The sequence below is a fragment of the Choloepus didactylus genome, chromosome 9 (genome assembly GCF_015220235.1).
Source record: "Choloepus didactylus isolate mChoDid1 chromosome 9, mChoDid1.pri, whole genome shotgun sequence".
Taxonomy (NCBI): Eukaryota; Metazoa; Chordata; class Mammalia; order Pilosa; family Megalonychidae; genus Choloepus; species Choloepus didactylus.
In genome coordinates, this window is record NC_051315.1 from 96,521,610 (window position 1) to 96,533,210 (window position 11,601).

Genomic DNA, 11,601 nt, shown 5'->3' on the forward strand with positions numbered 1-11,601 from the left:
AAATCCAGTAACCACTAAAAGTACTACAAAACCAATTTAGGGTTTATTCAAGCTAGGGGGATATAGAAAGATAGTGAGTAAATGAAATTGTAGTGAATCCTCCAGCCCTAATTTTAGCCAATTATTTTAACATCCTGTACTATCGGCCTTTTTTTTTTAACAGTGGTAAAAGCAACTAACAAAATTGATTTCCGCTTTCCTAACCTGAAATGAAAATATCCAAGGATGCTGTACCCTCAGATATTTGAATATTCAACCACTAAATAATTGAGGGTTCACAACATATAACTCTTAGATTTTATCCAAAGTTGTGAGTTTTCAGACTCAGTCAAGTAGCAAATAATACATTTGGTTTCAGTAATGGTGACATGGACAGGGGAAGAAATTCAATTAGTGAGTGAGTATTAAAATAGTTAGTACCTGATTTTACTCTAATGTACCACCCAGTCACTGGAGATGATGATGAAAGAAGGGGTTATACAGCTGACTGAAGTTTGAAATCCATAGTTTCAAACTTGTTTGAAATGAGTTTAATATATAAGCTGACATTTATTGAGCACCTACTAAATTCTAGAACCCTGTTAAACATTTTACTGGCATAGTCGCATTGAATAACTCCATAAAATAGTTGCCTTAATTAGCCATATTTTACAGATGAGGAAGCTGAGGCTCAGAGAAGTTAAAAAAACTTGTCTAAGATCACACATTTGGTAAGCAGCAGGGTCAGGACTTGAACCCATGGCTGTCTGACTCCAGATGTATCCTTAACCAACGTGCTGGGATCATTAGGGGACTGTGCCTGCCAATCCTCTGATTGTTCCCTTGGTTATTAGCACTATCCCCGGAGTTGGAAATCAGATGCAAGAGAAATAAAAAGGATTGAGAACTAAGTAGTACAAATGAGGCCTTGGTTAGGTGCTATGAGTGGAGTGAGGATATGAGTATTATGGAAATAGAATTAGAAGCAGGACAGACAGAATTGCACGTGATTGACAGTAACAAAAGCCTGTACAATGCAACATGTTATTATTGTACATGAGCTATTAGAGAAAAAAATAAGCACTGAGAATGAGAAGACCCAGATTTAAATCCAGTTTTTGCTGTTTACCAAATACAGGACGAGATCATCAGGGCCTCAATAGGAAACAGGTGGTTCAAATAAGAGACTCAATGAACGCACCACTTTCAGAGGTATTAGGGCAAGGTGAAGGGGCAGAGAATGTGAAGGCACCCAGAAATTGGCAACAGTGGAAGCCGATACCACTCCTAGGATGGAAGGGACCAAAGGAAGAACAGTGTACCCAGAGCCCAGCGAGAGGTGGCCTCCTGGAAGGGAGGCTGCCCTACAGACCTGTGGTGTGGAAGGATTCTGTTACAGCCTGAAACAGGACCCTGCATCTTGGAGAGAGCACAGAAGAAGTACTCTGGACTCTGTCCTGGTGCCTTCTGATCTGCTGGCGCTTTGCATCAGCTGAACCCTCCCAGGAGCCAGCCTACAAGGGACCCCAGAAGATGTCATTGGGGAGTTTGTCTCCCAGTGGGGGAATGGAGAATAACCTTGAGCTAGTCACTTCCCGTCTCCAAATTCCAGTTCGCTTATTTGTGGGGAAAGTGCCTACCATATTAACAGTTGACCTTGATTTTACTTCCAATTTTTTATTTTGGTAAACTTCAAATACACAAATAATTTATAAGAATAGTACCATGAACATGCACATATACTCTTCATCTAGATTCACTGGTTGTTAATGTTTTGCCACAGTTGCTTTATTCTTTCTTTCTCTTCACACAAACATATACACATATTTTTGCTGAATCATTTGAGAGTTATTTGCTGACATACTGGCACTCTATTCCTAAACACTTAAGCAAATATTGCCTGAAAGCAAGGACTTTTCTGTACATAACCACAATACATGGAGACCTTCTCAGTGAATTGTATCTGGAGGCATTTGAGATGACTGTCCCTTCATCTGTGGTGTTCAATTTGATCACTTGGTTAATGCAGTATCTTCTAGTTTTATTCATTGCTCCTCTTTGTAATTATTAAGTAAACCTGTGGAGTGATATATGTGTGTGACATATGTGATATATGGAGTGACATATCTTTTTCACTAACGTTCTTTCAACCAGTGGTTTTCACAAACATTGAATTTTGTTGCTATGGCATAAAGAGTTTCATAAAAGTATAATTGTGGGGACCTGGTAAGACTTCTTTGAAAGTTCCTATTACAACCCTCCTCTCTTCATAGATTGAACTGTTTTCATTCACTTATTTATTCATTAGGCAAATTAGTGCTCATTATGTGCCTTGGTTTCATGGTTGCCTTAACTCATGTCTTTAGCTCAGATCATTCTCCTGTCCATATTGACGACAGCTTTTGGGTCTCTCTACCTTAATGTTCCATGAATACCTTAAACTCAACTCGCCCAAATGCACCCAGCATCTATCTTCCCGACATGCCCTTCCTATGTTCTTTATCCTAGTGAATCATACCTCATCTACTCAGCTACCATATAATAAAAAGAACTCCTATTTATTGAGTGCCTGTCGCTGTCACAGGCCTTTTACACACCATACAAGCATTATCTCATTTAACCTTCTGAAGGAGGGCCCTCAGTCCCAGGTCAAAAGCTCGTAAGTCTTCCTGCAGGATACAGATCTTGCGCTCTTTGACTTCAAAGCCTAGTTTTTAGATAGTGATTAAGAGCATCACTGACTTCAAATCGGTGGCTCTACTGCCAACTTTAGGGTATGAGATATGTCATCTCAGCTCTCAATGCCTTGGATTCTTCCTTTGTTAAATGGGAGGGATAATAATCCCTGCTTTGTAGGGTTGTTATGATGAATGAGATAAAACTTGACAAACATTTGAACAATCTCTGGCAGCACCACAGTGCCTTCCAAGACATAAATGTGGTCATTCTGAACCTCTCCATCCAGTCTCTGCTGTCATTGCTTTAGTTCAGACCAAGGGTGGAAAAACCATGGCCCTCAGGCCAAATCTAGCCTGCTATGTGTTTTTGTAAAGAAAGTTAATTGGAACACAGCCATGCCCACTCATTTACATATTGTTCTTGGTTCCTTTTGCCTTATAACAGCAGAATTGAGTTGTGGCAACAGCCATATGACTCGCAGAACCTTATAGGTTTACTGTCTGACACTTTCAGAAAAATTTTGGCATCTTCTGGTTGCCTGGGGTATTGCAATAGCCTCTTTATTGGTTTTCCTCATTTTATCTTATTCCTTTGATTTGATCTTCCTCACCCTCCCCCTGGGTGAGGGGGAATTTCCCTAAAATTTGAACTCAGTCATGCCACTTTGCTTACTGAAATGTTTCATAAGCCCTCAAGCCTAAAAGCATCAGGTTTCACTCCAAGAAGCTCTTTCCGACTTCCACAGGCAAAACCAATAGCTTTTGCTCCTCTATGGCTTGTGCATACTTCCATGTCAGCATTTTATCCCACTCTATCATGATCATGGTATAGCTCTCTGCCCCTCCCACTGTTGTGGGTTCCTCTTGAGGGCAGGGCATTTTTCAGTTTTTGTACCTCTGGTGCCCACTCTAGGGCCTGGCCCTTAGTAAGTGCCCACGGGGGTGTTATTGGTTGTTGGTTTTGGAGCTGAGTTTGAAGGCTTGAATAAGGTGCTATGGAAGTAAAGAGAAGAGGCATGCCAGAGGAGGCTGTCTGAAGGGGGTGACGACTTAGGTCCTGGAGGATGAAAAGGAGGATAAAATAAGGGGGAAAAAAAGGGCAATCAAAACAGTTTGGGTGAAGTGAAGAAGCCTGAGAGAGGCAGGCTTGGGAAGTGACAAAGAGGTAGGGGACAAATGACGGAATGCTGGACTGTAGACTGAAAAAGGAAGCATTAGGTCCAAATTCTGCACAGCCTCGCCTGCTGTGCTGAGGTGCATGGATAACGGGAAACCAGGGAAGGACTGGAGGAGACGTGCACCACAGTCAGTGTCAGAACTGTCCATCTGCAAGTCAGTCTTCTAGAAACCTCTCAAGCCATTCATTATGCTTTTGCCTTGTCATGATTAAATCCTTAGTGCATATAATTCCTGGCCTATGGTTGATTCTCAATAAATGTTTCTTTAATAATTGAAGTGTATGATGCATAACCTCATTTCCTTATTGTTACCTTTCCCCAGTTTTAAGGGTGGGGGGTTTCCCAAGTCCTGGGGTTCTGTTATTAGATGAACATTTGCCCTGTCCACAACTTTCATGAATGTAAGCTTTTGGATGTTTTGCTTGAAAAATTCCCACCAGAAAAATATGTCCATCCTCTAATGGAAGTTTTTAATCTCCTACATCATTTTAGTTGACTTTTCCTGGGTTTTCTCCAACTCGGTACTGTCCTTGTTTAGGTAAGACTTTTAAGAACATGTGAATTCTTTTCTAACCTGAAAAACCAGTGGCAGGTCAGTTTGTGTCTTGTGCTTTGGATATTTTCTCTCAACAAAATATTAAATGGAAGTAACTTGCAAAGCATGCTGAGGAGTCCTGAGAAGAATGACACACAAATAGGATGCTGAGTTTTTATTAATGATGTCCTCAGATTAATTCTGCCATTACCTCAAGAGCTCAGAGAGCTACAGCTTAGCTGTTTGGGGGAAGTCAGTGAAATGAATTGGGTGGTAGAAGGTGGCCAGGCTAGGTGACTGCACAAAACTGGGATTTAAGGAGTCCCCTGCACTCCAGGAAATTCTCCAAGTCTCCACTTAATTATCCAGATCCTCAAAGTGAACTTAGGCTTCAGTTTCTAATTGAGTGCATTTTCCATCCATGGATTGGCTTGTTTTGTTCAGTTTTACTTTGAGTGTTTGAGGTTATCTTTTCGACGTAACAGCTAAACCCACGGCTTCCTTTCTCGTAAAACCAAAACAAAAAGGCTTTCTATTCAGGTGCCTTCTGTGTGTGCACATGTATAGTACATACCCGGGATCAAAGCTCTCTATATAAAGTCCTCGATTCTGTGTGGGTTCAAACACATTTCAAAGCTTCAGGATCCTGAAAGGTTTCGCTCCTCTTCCTGAAGTCCCGAGCACTGCTTCCATATAGCCATGGTTTGCTTTGGATTCCAGAGGCACGTGGCTTGGCTGCACCCTCCCAGGACCTGGTCCTGCACTGCCATGTTCTCTCTTCTCTTCATTCCTGGCTTCTCCAAGGGTAAGTGAGTGAGACGATTGGAGCATGAAGATGGAGGAGGTGTTTCTCCCACCTGGGTTTCATTTCTTTCAGCAGTCAAGGGCAGTGATTTATAGCACAGCCAGAAGCTAAAGATAAACAACTCTAAAGCTAAAGGTAAAATCTCCTGGCTTGGATCTTGGCTTGGATGGTTCTGAAGTCCACGGCAGGCAAGGGACAGCCGGTAGCAGCAAATAAGCACAGATACAGCTGATGGCAGAGTGTCAAGCATTAAGTAGCTATTTAGTGAAGACATATGAGTGTGTTTGGGAGACACTGGCAATTTCAGACACTTCTATAAAACTGGAAGAAAATACTGTGAAGTGAAGGGATTTAGGAGGAGAAAGACATCCACAGTCCTGAATACATTTGTGCTTAGTATTGGGGTATACTCAAGATTTCCCTTTAAACAATTTCAATTTAAGCAAGTCATGGGACGAATTTCTTTCCTATCCAACTCAGGGTTTTAAAGTCCTCTGCTTCAGTTTTATAAATGAATTAGCCAACTTGTTTAAAACTTCGGGAAGTCACAGGAAGAATTCCTTCTTTACTCAAGTCAGTAAAAATTAATTCTATAAACTTAATCAATTCTATAAACTGGTTAGCCAATTATTTTAAAAATGAAAGATGTTTGAAATTGCAAATTTAAAAAAAAGGAAAAGGAAAGAAAGAAAGGTGTAAAGGAAGTCATCAATTTGTTTGGCGTAAGACATTTATTTGCTGCCTAACCTACATGTGGACTTTAGATACAGATTCCCCAGTTTTCAGATGGAATAAAGTTCTTTAGAGGTTGATACTAGGTTTGCTATGTGGCTAAAAATAATGAACACTCTCACTGAATCTCAACCTTATCTCTTTCTAGACCTTGGTTAAGAAACCATGTAGTTTGTGTGAAGTAGATGCTCTGAAAATATTTGATGATTTAATTTTTACTTGATAAGAAAGATTCATATACATTTTCTAATTTTACATGTTTTGAACATGGAAAGATTAAAGATATTTAGAAGCAGCCAAATTTACTTTTTAAGGAAATTTATTTCAACCTGTAACCAGGATCTGCCTTAGGTAGAGACTGGGAGATTGAATGTGACCAGATTTAATGGTGCTAAGTGGGAGCTCTCCTGAGGGGAAGGTGGGAAACTTGTTCTTCCTAAGGTTTAGAGCAAGACAATACAGTCTATTGAGTACCCATTTGGGCAGGATGTGGCTACTACTTTCAGGATCTTATAAACCAGAGGCAGAAGATTGGAGAGGTATGACTAGCACATCCAAACACCCTATCACACAGGGCAGTCCTCGATTCTGTGTGGGTTCAAACACATTTCAAAGCTTCAGGATCCTGAAAGTGGAGTTATAACAGTGCAAAGGATTCTCAGAGGGCAAAGAAAGTGAGTCCATCTGAAATAGTCAAGATAAGCTTTATGGAAGTGGTGGCATTGGACTCAGGCTTTGAAGGATAGGTAAGATTCTGATAGGCAGAGATGAGAGGAAGCAAAGAGATATTTGCCTAGCCAGTGCAGCTGCTGGATTAACCATGGCCATGGATGCTGCCATATTGTTCTCTCTTCTTAGGACAGACATTATCAGGGATCGGTGCTTGGGGAAGGGACCAGTGTCACCAGTATAGGGTGATTTGTAGGTAGGAGGAAGAGTCCCAGAAACTAGGACTGGATTGATAGTTTGGGATTGGATCATGAAGGATACTGAATGGTTTTTATTTTTATTTTTATTTTTGCAAGCAATGCTAGGTAAGGCATCAAAAGGTTTGAGTAGGTGAGTGGCACTGATCAATCCAAGTTTTGGGGTAATGCTGATTACCACCTGCGTGATTGGAGAAAGGCCAGATTGGTTATAGGAAGATCAGTATGGAGATAATTTAACATGAAGCCACCCTTTTTTATATGGCTTGAGTCTTTTTCTATGGAGAGGTAGCTTCCCTTATCTTGAGAAGCCAGAGAGAAAAAGAACAAAGGCACACAAGGGTGTCCAAGTAGAGGAGAAAGGGAGGGTGGAAGAGGTAGTGGTGGTGGCAGGGGAAACCCACAGAAGTTAACAGCAGGGTTGCCTCAACCTGGAGAGGAAACGACCTGGTGCCCTCTGTTCTGTGGCTTCCTTCATCTAATAGCACCCCCACTCCATGATAATAATGCCAAGGAGGGAGGTGGCTGGCTTAGTGAGCAGGGCTTAGCTGCTACTCATGGATGATAGAGGTACAGGGCTAGTTAAGTAAGAAGAGGTTTATGAGGTATGTTTTTAGGGATGAGGCACGATGCTATATCCCAACTTCCAGAATTTCCCCCCCCTCTACTAATTATAGTTCCTGAAAATGCTCTATTATAATCTTAGAGTGCTCAGGCTGGAAGACACTTTGGTATCATCTCATGAATCCTCTCTTAGTACATGGGTGAAAGATGAAGGTCACAGGGGAGTCATGACTTGTCCCAAGTCATATATTTCATGGCTGAGCTAGGCCCTCTTTCTATCACATCAGTGCTCTCCCTGCCACAGACACCTGCCGTCAAGAAGACGCTATATTACCCAACAAGGAAACATCTTTATGGAGAGTAGCTGAGAAGACAGCTGAGAGAAAGTCTTGGGGAAAAGAGACGGTGTGAGGGGCTGGGATGGGTAGAGAGGGGAAGAGTGGGGAAGGTGGTTGGGTTTGTTGAAGGGGGAGAAAAGGGCCGGGAGGTGAAGCAGGAGGGTGCCCATCAAAGATAAACCCTCCCGGGTTGGAGGTTTTGCCTGGGACTGGCCGTGGATGAGAGTGAGTTCACTGGGCTCCTTTTGGTCTTTCCCTGTTAGCGATGCACGTGACCCAGCCTGCAGTGGTGCTGGCCAGCAGCCGGGGCGTCGCCAGCTTTGTGTGTGAGTATGCGTCCTCAGGCAGAGCCGAAGAGGTCCGGGTGACAGTGCTGCGGCAGGTCAGCAGCCAGGTGACTGAAGTCTGTGCCTCGACCTACACTGTGGAGAATGAGTTGACCTTCATGGATGATTCCACCTGCACTGGCACCTCCAGTGGAAACCAAGTGAACCTCACCATCCAAGGGCTGAGGGCCATGGACATGGGGCTGTACATCTGCAAGGTGGAGCTCATGTACCCACCGCCCTACTATGTGGGCATGGGCAATGGAACCCAGATTTACGTCATTGGTGAGCAAAGCCATTTCACTAAGCTCAACCTGACACCTTTTGCTTTGCTGTCTTTGTTGCATGAAAATAGTTTTGTTCTTTAATTTCCTTAATTTCAGGTGGTTCATTGTGGGAACTCTTTTGTTCCCTTTCAGAGTGTGTGGTCATACCTCGTGGTAGTCTTGTTTATTGTGAATGGTGGCCTAAAGAGCATTCTGACTGCAAAATGAAATGGGTTGGGAAAGGTGTTTTTTTCTATTGGCAAGTTGGGGCCCTCACTCTAGAATGATGTACCTTCATGAAGTTTGGCCTTCTGACTTCGACATGACCTTCTTGGGGGAAGTGGCCCCAAAAAGCCACATGAAACTGTGGGCTAGCAATACTGGTTAGGGGTGACATCAAGGTCTGGAAGCCCTAACTTCTTCCTTTTTCACCTACGCAGGGAGTAGGGCTCTAAAGTTTAAAGACTGTCTCAGAGAGGCTTGGCTATGTTTTCTGTTGCAGATCCAGAACCATGCCCAGATTCTGACTTCCTCCTCTGGATCCTTGCAGCAATCAGTTCAGGATTGTTTTTTTACAGCTTCCTCATTACAGCTGTTTCTTTGAGCAAAATGGTGAGTGTAATGCTGACAATTGAAACATGTTTGTTGGGGGTACAACTTTAGTGATATCAATTGGCCAAATGACTATGTTTAGTTTCCTTTGGATGAAGCAATAAAGGCAGAAGAGGAAGGACAGTAAGAGAGAACACACTAGAACCCTTGGCATTGGCCTTTGAGGTTTCAGAATGACTACTATCGTAGATATGTGTGTTTGACATTGAATGTTTGTGTGTTTCTGCACAGGGTTTCAGTTTGAGTAACCATTTGAACAACACAGGGCTGCTGTTTTGCTCTTTGTCTTAACAATAAAGGTACTGCAGTTAGGAGCCCAAGATTAGGTTGAAACACAAGATTAGGTTGGGCAGGATGCTGGTAGAAATAACTGCCTGGATTAATTTTATTCTCTGCTTTAATGTCCCTCTGCTTCACCTGGAAGCTGTCTCTTGGTGCCACCCTATTCATCCTTTCCTTGTTCAAGCATAGGCTCCTAGTGTCCTTATGAGGGATGCCTTGCCCTCCTCTCTAGCCCTACCCATTCATTAGTATTTACTACAGACGTTGGTAGTGAAAGAGGTGGAGGCATGGAATCAGGCTTCCTGTAAGGATTTCTTTCTGGCAGTCCCTCTCAGTCATCTCTGCCTAAGGCTGGCTTTGTCATCACAATCGCTCTCTTCCTCTCCCCCTCTCTTGCTCTCTCTCTCTCACACTCATATGCACAAAGATACACTGTGTTCCAAGATGATCTACTCAGCATGACAGCAAAATTCAGTTGCTAGAGGTTTTTCCTACCTCATTTGCTCCAAACTTCCATGACAGATGAGTAGACCAGACTTCAATTTACAGAGGTGATAAAACCTGGGGACTAATGCGGACAGAGAAAGAGTTATAAAAAGTGTACGAGGAGTGGAGTTGAGAAATACAGCTCTCAAAACTCTCTGAAGTTTATTACCCTGTCATGCTCCTTTCACCACAGAGAAAATCCAGTCAATTATGTGTTCTTTCACCGAGTCTCTTTCTCCCATCTTCTAGTCAGGGAAAGTGGTTGCTATTTTTAACAGCACAGAGTTATTTAATAGCTGAATCAAGAAAATCTCCTGGGACTTATAATTTGGTATGTTGTGAAGATTCAGTTTTGAATTTGTCAAGTTCCTGTTATGGTTAGAAGTGGCTTCTGTATTCTTCAATAATAATTACTGTTTCTTTTTGTGTTTGGCAGCTAAAGAAAAGAAGCCTTCTTACTACAGGGGTCTATGTGAAAATGCCCCCAACAGAGCCAGAATGTGAAAAGCAATTTCAGCCTTATTTTATTCCCATCAATTGAGAGACCATTATGAAGAAGAGAGACCATTTTCCAATTTCTAAGAGCTGAGGCAATTCTAACTTTTTGCGCTCCAGCTATTTTTGTTTGTTTGTGTACTTTTGGGGGGTGGGGAGGGATTCATCTCTCTCAAATATAAAGCTGGATGCAGAACCCAAATTAAGTGTACTACGATTTAAAACAAAAGAGCAGAAAAACAGAGCTGGGATGTTTCTGTGACATCAGATCCAATTTTAGTAAAAGCTTCACTTGGGAGCAATATGGAGATGCAGCATTATGATGTAGGATCAAGGAAATAAGTTAGGGAAGGGTACACTCCAAGGAAACGGGAGAAAAGGAGTGAGAGAGAGGAGTATGTTGTACACACCTTGTATTTACATGTGAGAAGTTTATAGCTGAAATGAACTTTTTAAGTTAAATTTTTATGTTGTGCTATTTTTCTTAATAAATGTATAATTACTCTTAGATTTTTTAAAAAAATACTCACATGGCTATATTTTAGCCAGTGATTCCAAAGGTTGTATTGTACCAATATGTATTCTTATATTTGATACTATTGTGCATGGGGACCCCATGTGCTTTTGTGTACTTGCTGACGGTTTGAATACAAACACTATATAACAGTGTCTTCCCATCAAGGGTTCAGGGACAATTTTGTGGAGGGGCTCAGGACACTAATGCACCAGGCAGGATACACTGTCACTTGCTAACTGGCTCAGAATCTGGTTGAGGTTGTGGCAGTGTTCCAGATTTTTACAGAAATGTTGAGCTGAATGGTATTGCCATGAGTGTGGCTTTGGGCTTTTATGCCAGCTTCTTTCAAGGGTTTGCAAGGAAGCCAGACTGGTAGTATCTGAGTTAAATAGACAGAACACGTCAAGGAAATGGCTCACTCCAGGAGTCCTGTAGGTGTGAACTTCATGAAAGTTCCAGTTCCACAGGGCCCCAGTTCCTTCCAAACACATGGCTAATGCTACGGACAGAAGAAAGCAGCCAGTGGCAGAATGGGATGCACAAATGTTTCTGAAAACTAACACTGTTAGTGTTTTTATAACTCACTATTTTCCATGAAAATGCAACAACATGTATAATATTTTTAATTAAATAAAAATTTGTGATGGTCATTTTCTGGCATTGTCTCTATCTTCCTTGTATTTGAGTATTGTATTTGCATTTGTATTTGGTAGATGCATTCAGTAGTTGGTGGAGTCTCCAATATTAGAAATACTGGGAGCAAACTGGAAAATGCAAAAGGGCAAATAATACTTCACGAGTGAGCCCATCACCTGCAAACCATTATTGGAAGTAATTCATCCTGTCTTTCCTTTTGATTGCTTCACATTTATTTGGAATCTA

The 11,601-nt window shown here is 41.9% G+C and overlaps 1 protein-coding gene across 3 annotated transcripts; it reads left to right on the top strand.

Moving 5' to 3' along the window:
- The first annotated feature begins 212 nt into the window (after positions 1-212).
- CTLA4 (cytotoxic T-lymphocyte associated protein 4) lies at positions 213-11,369 on the top strand. Of its 3 annotated transcripts, none has more exons than XM_037850265.1 (4): positions 234-5,310; positions 7,999-8,346; positions 8,830-8,939; positions 10,144-11,369. In XM_037850265.1, exons 2-4 carry the CDS (start codon positions 8,001-8,003, stop codon positions 10,246-10,248), a joined length of 561 nt encoding a protein of 186 aa, XP_037706193.1. In that variant the 5' UTR covers positions 234-5,310; positions 7,999-8,000; the 3' UTR covers positions 10,249-11,369. The 3 variants fall into 3 exon arrangements, with proteins under 3 accessions (XP_037706194.1, XP_037706193.1, XP_037706192.1); XM_037850264.1 differs by having other exon boundaries at positions 240-5,175; XM_037850266.1 differs by lacking the exon at positions 8,830-8,939 and having other exon boundaries at positions 213-5,175.
- The last annotated feature ends 232 nt before the right edge of the window (positions 11,370-11,601 follow it).

What these genes read in the sequence shown, in the direction of transcription:
- CTLA4 (XM_037850264.1), top strand. Translation starts at nt 5,070, where the DNA reads ATGGTTTGCTTTGGATTCCAGAGGCACGTGGCTTGGCTGCACCCTCCC. An exon ending in CATTCCTGGCTTCTCCAAGG is followed by an intron (nt 5,176 to 7,998) that starts GTAAGTGAGTGA and finishes TTTCCCTGTTAG; the next exon opens with CGATGCACGTGACCCAGCCT. An exon ending in CTGTTTCTTTGAGCAAAATG is followed by an intron (nt 8,940 to 10,143) that starts GTGAGTGTAATG and finishes TGTGTTTGGCAG; the next exon opens with CTAAAGAAAAGAAGCCTTCT.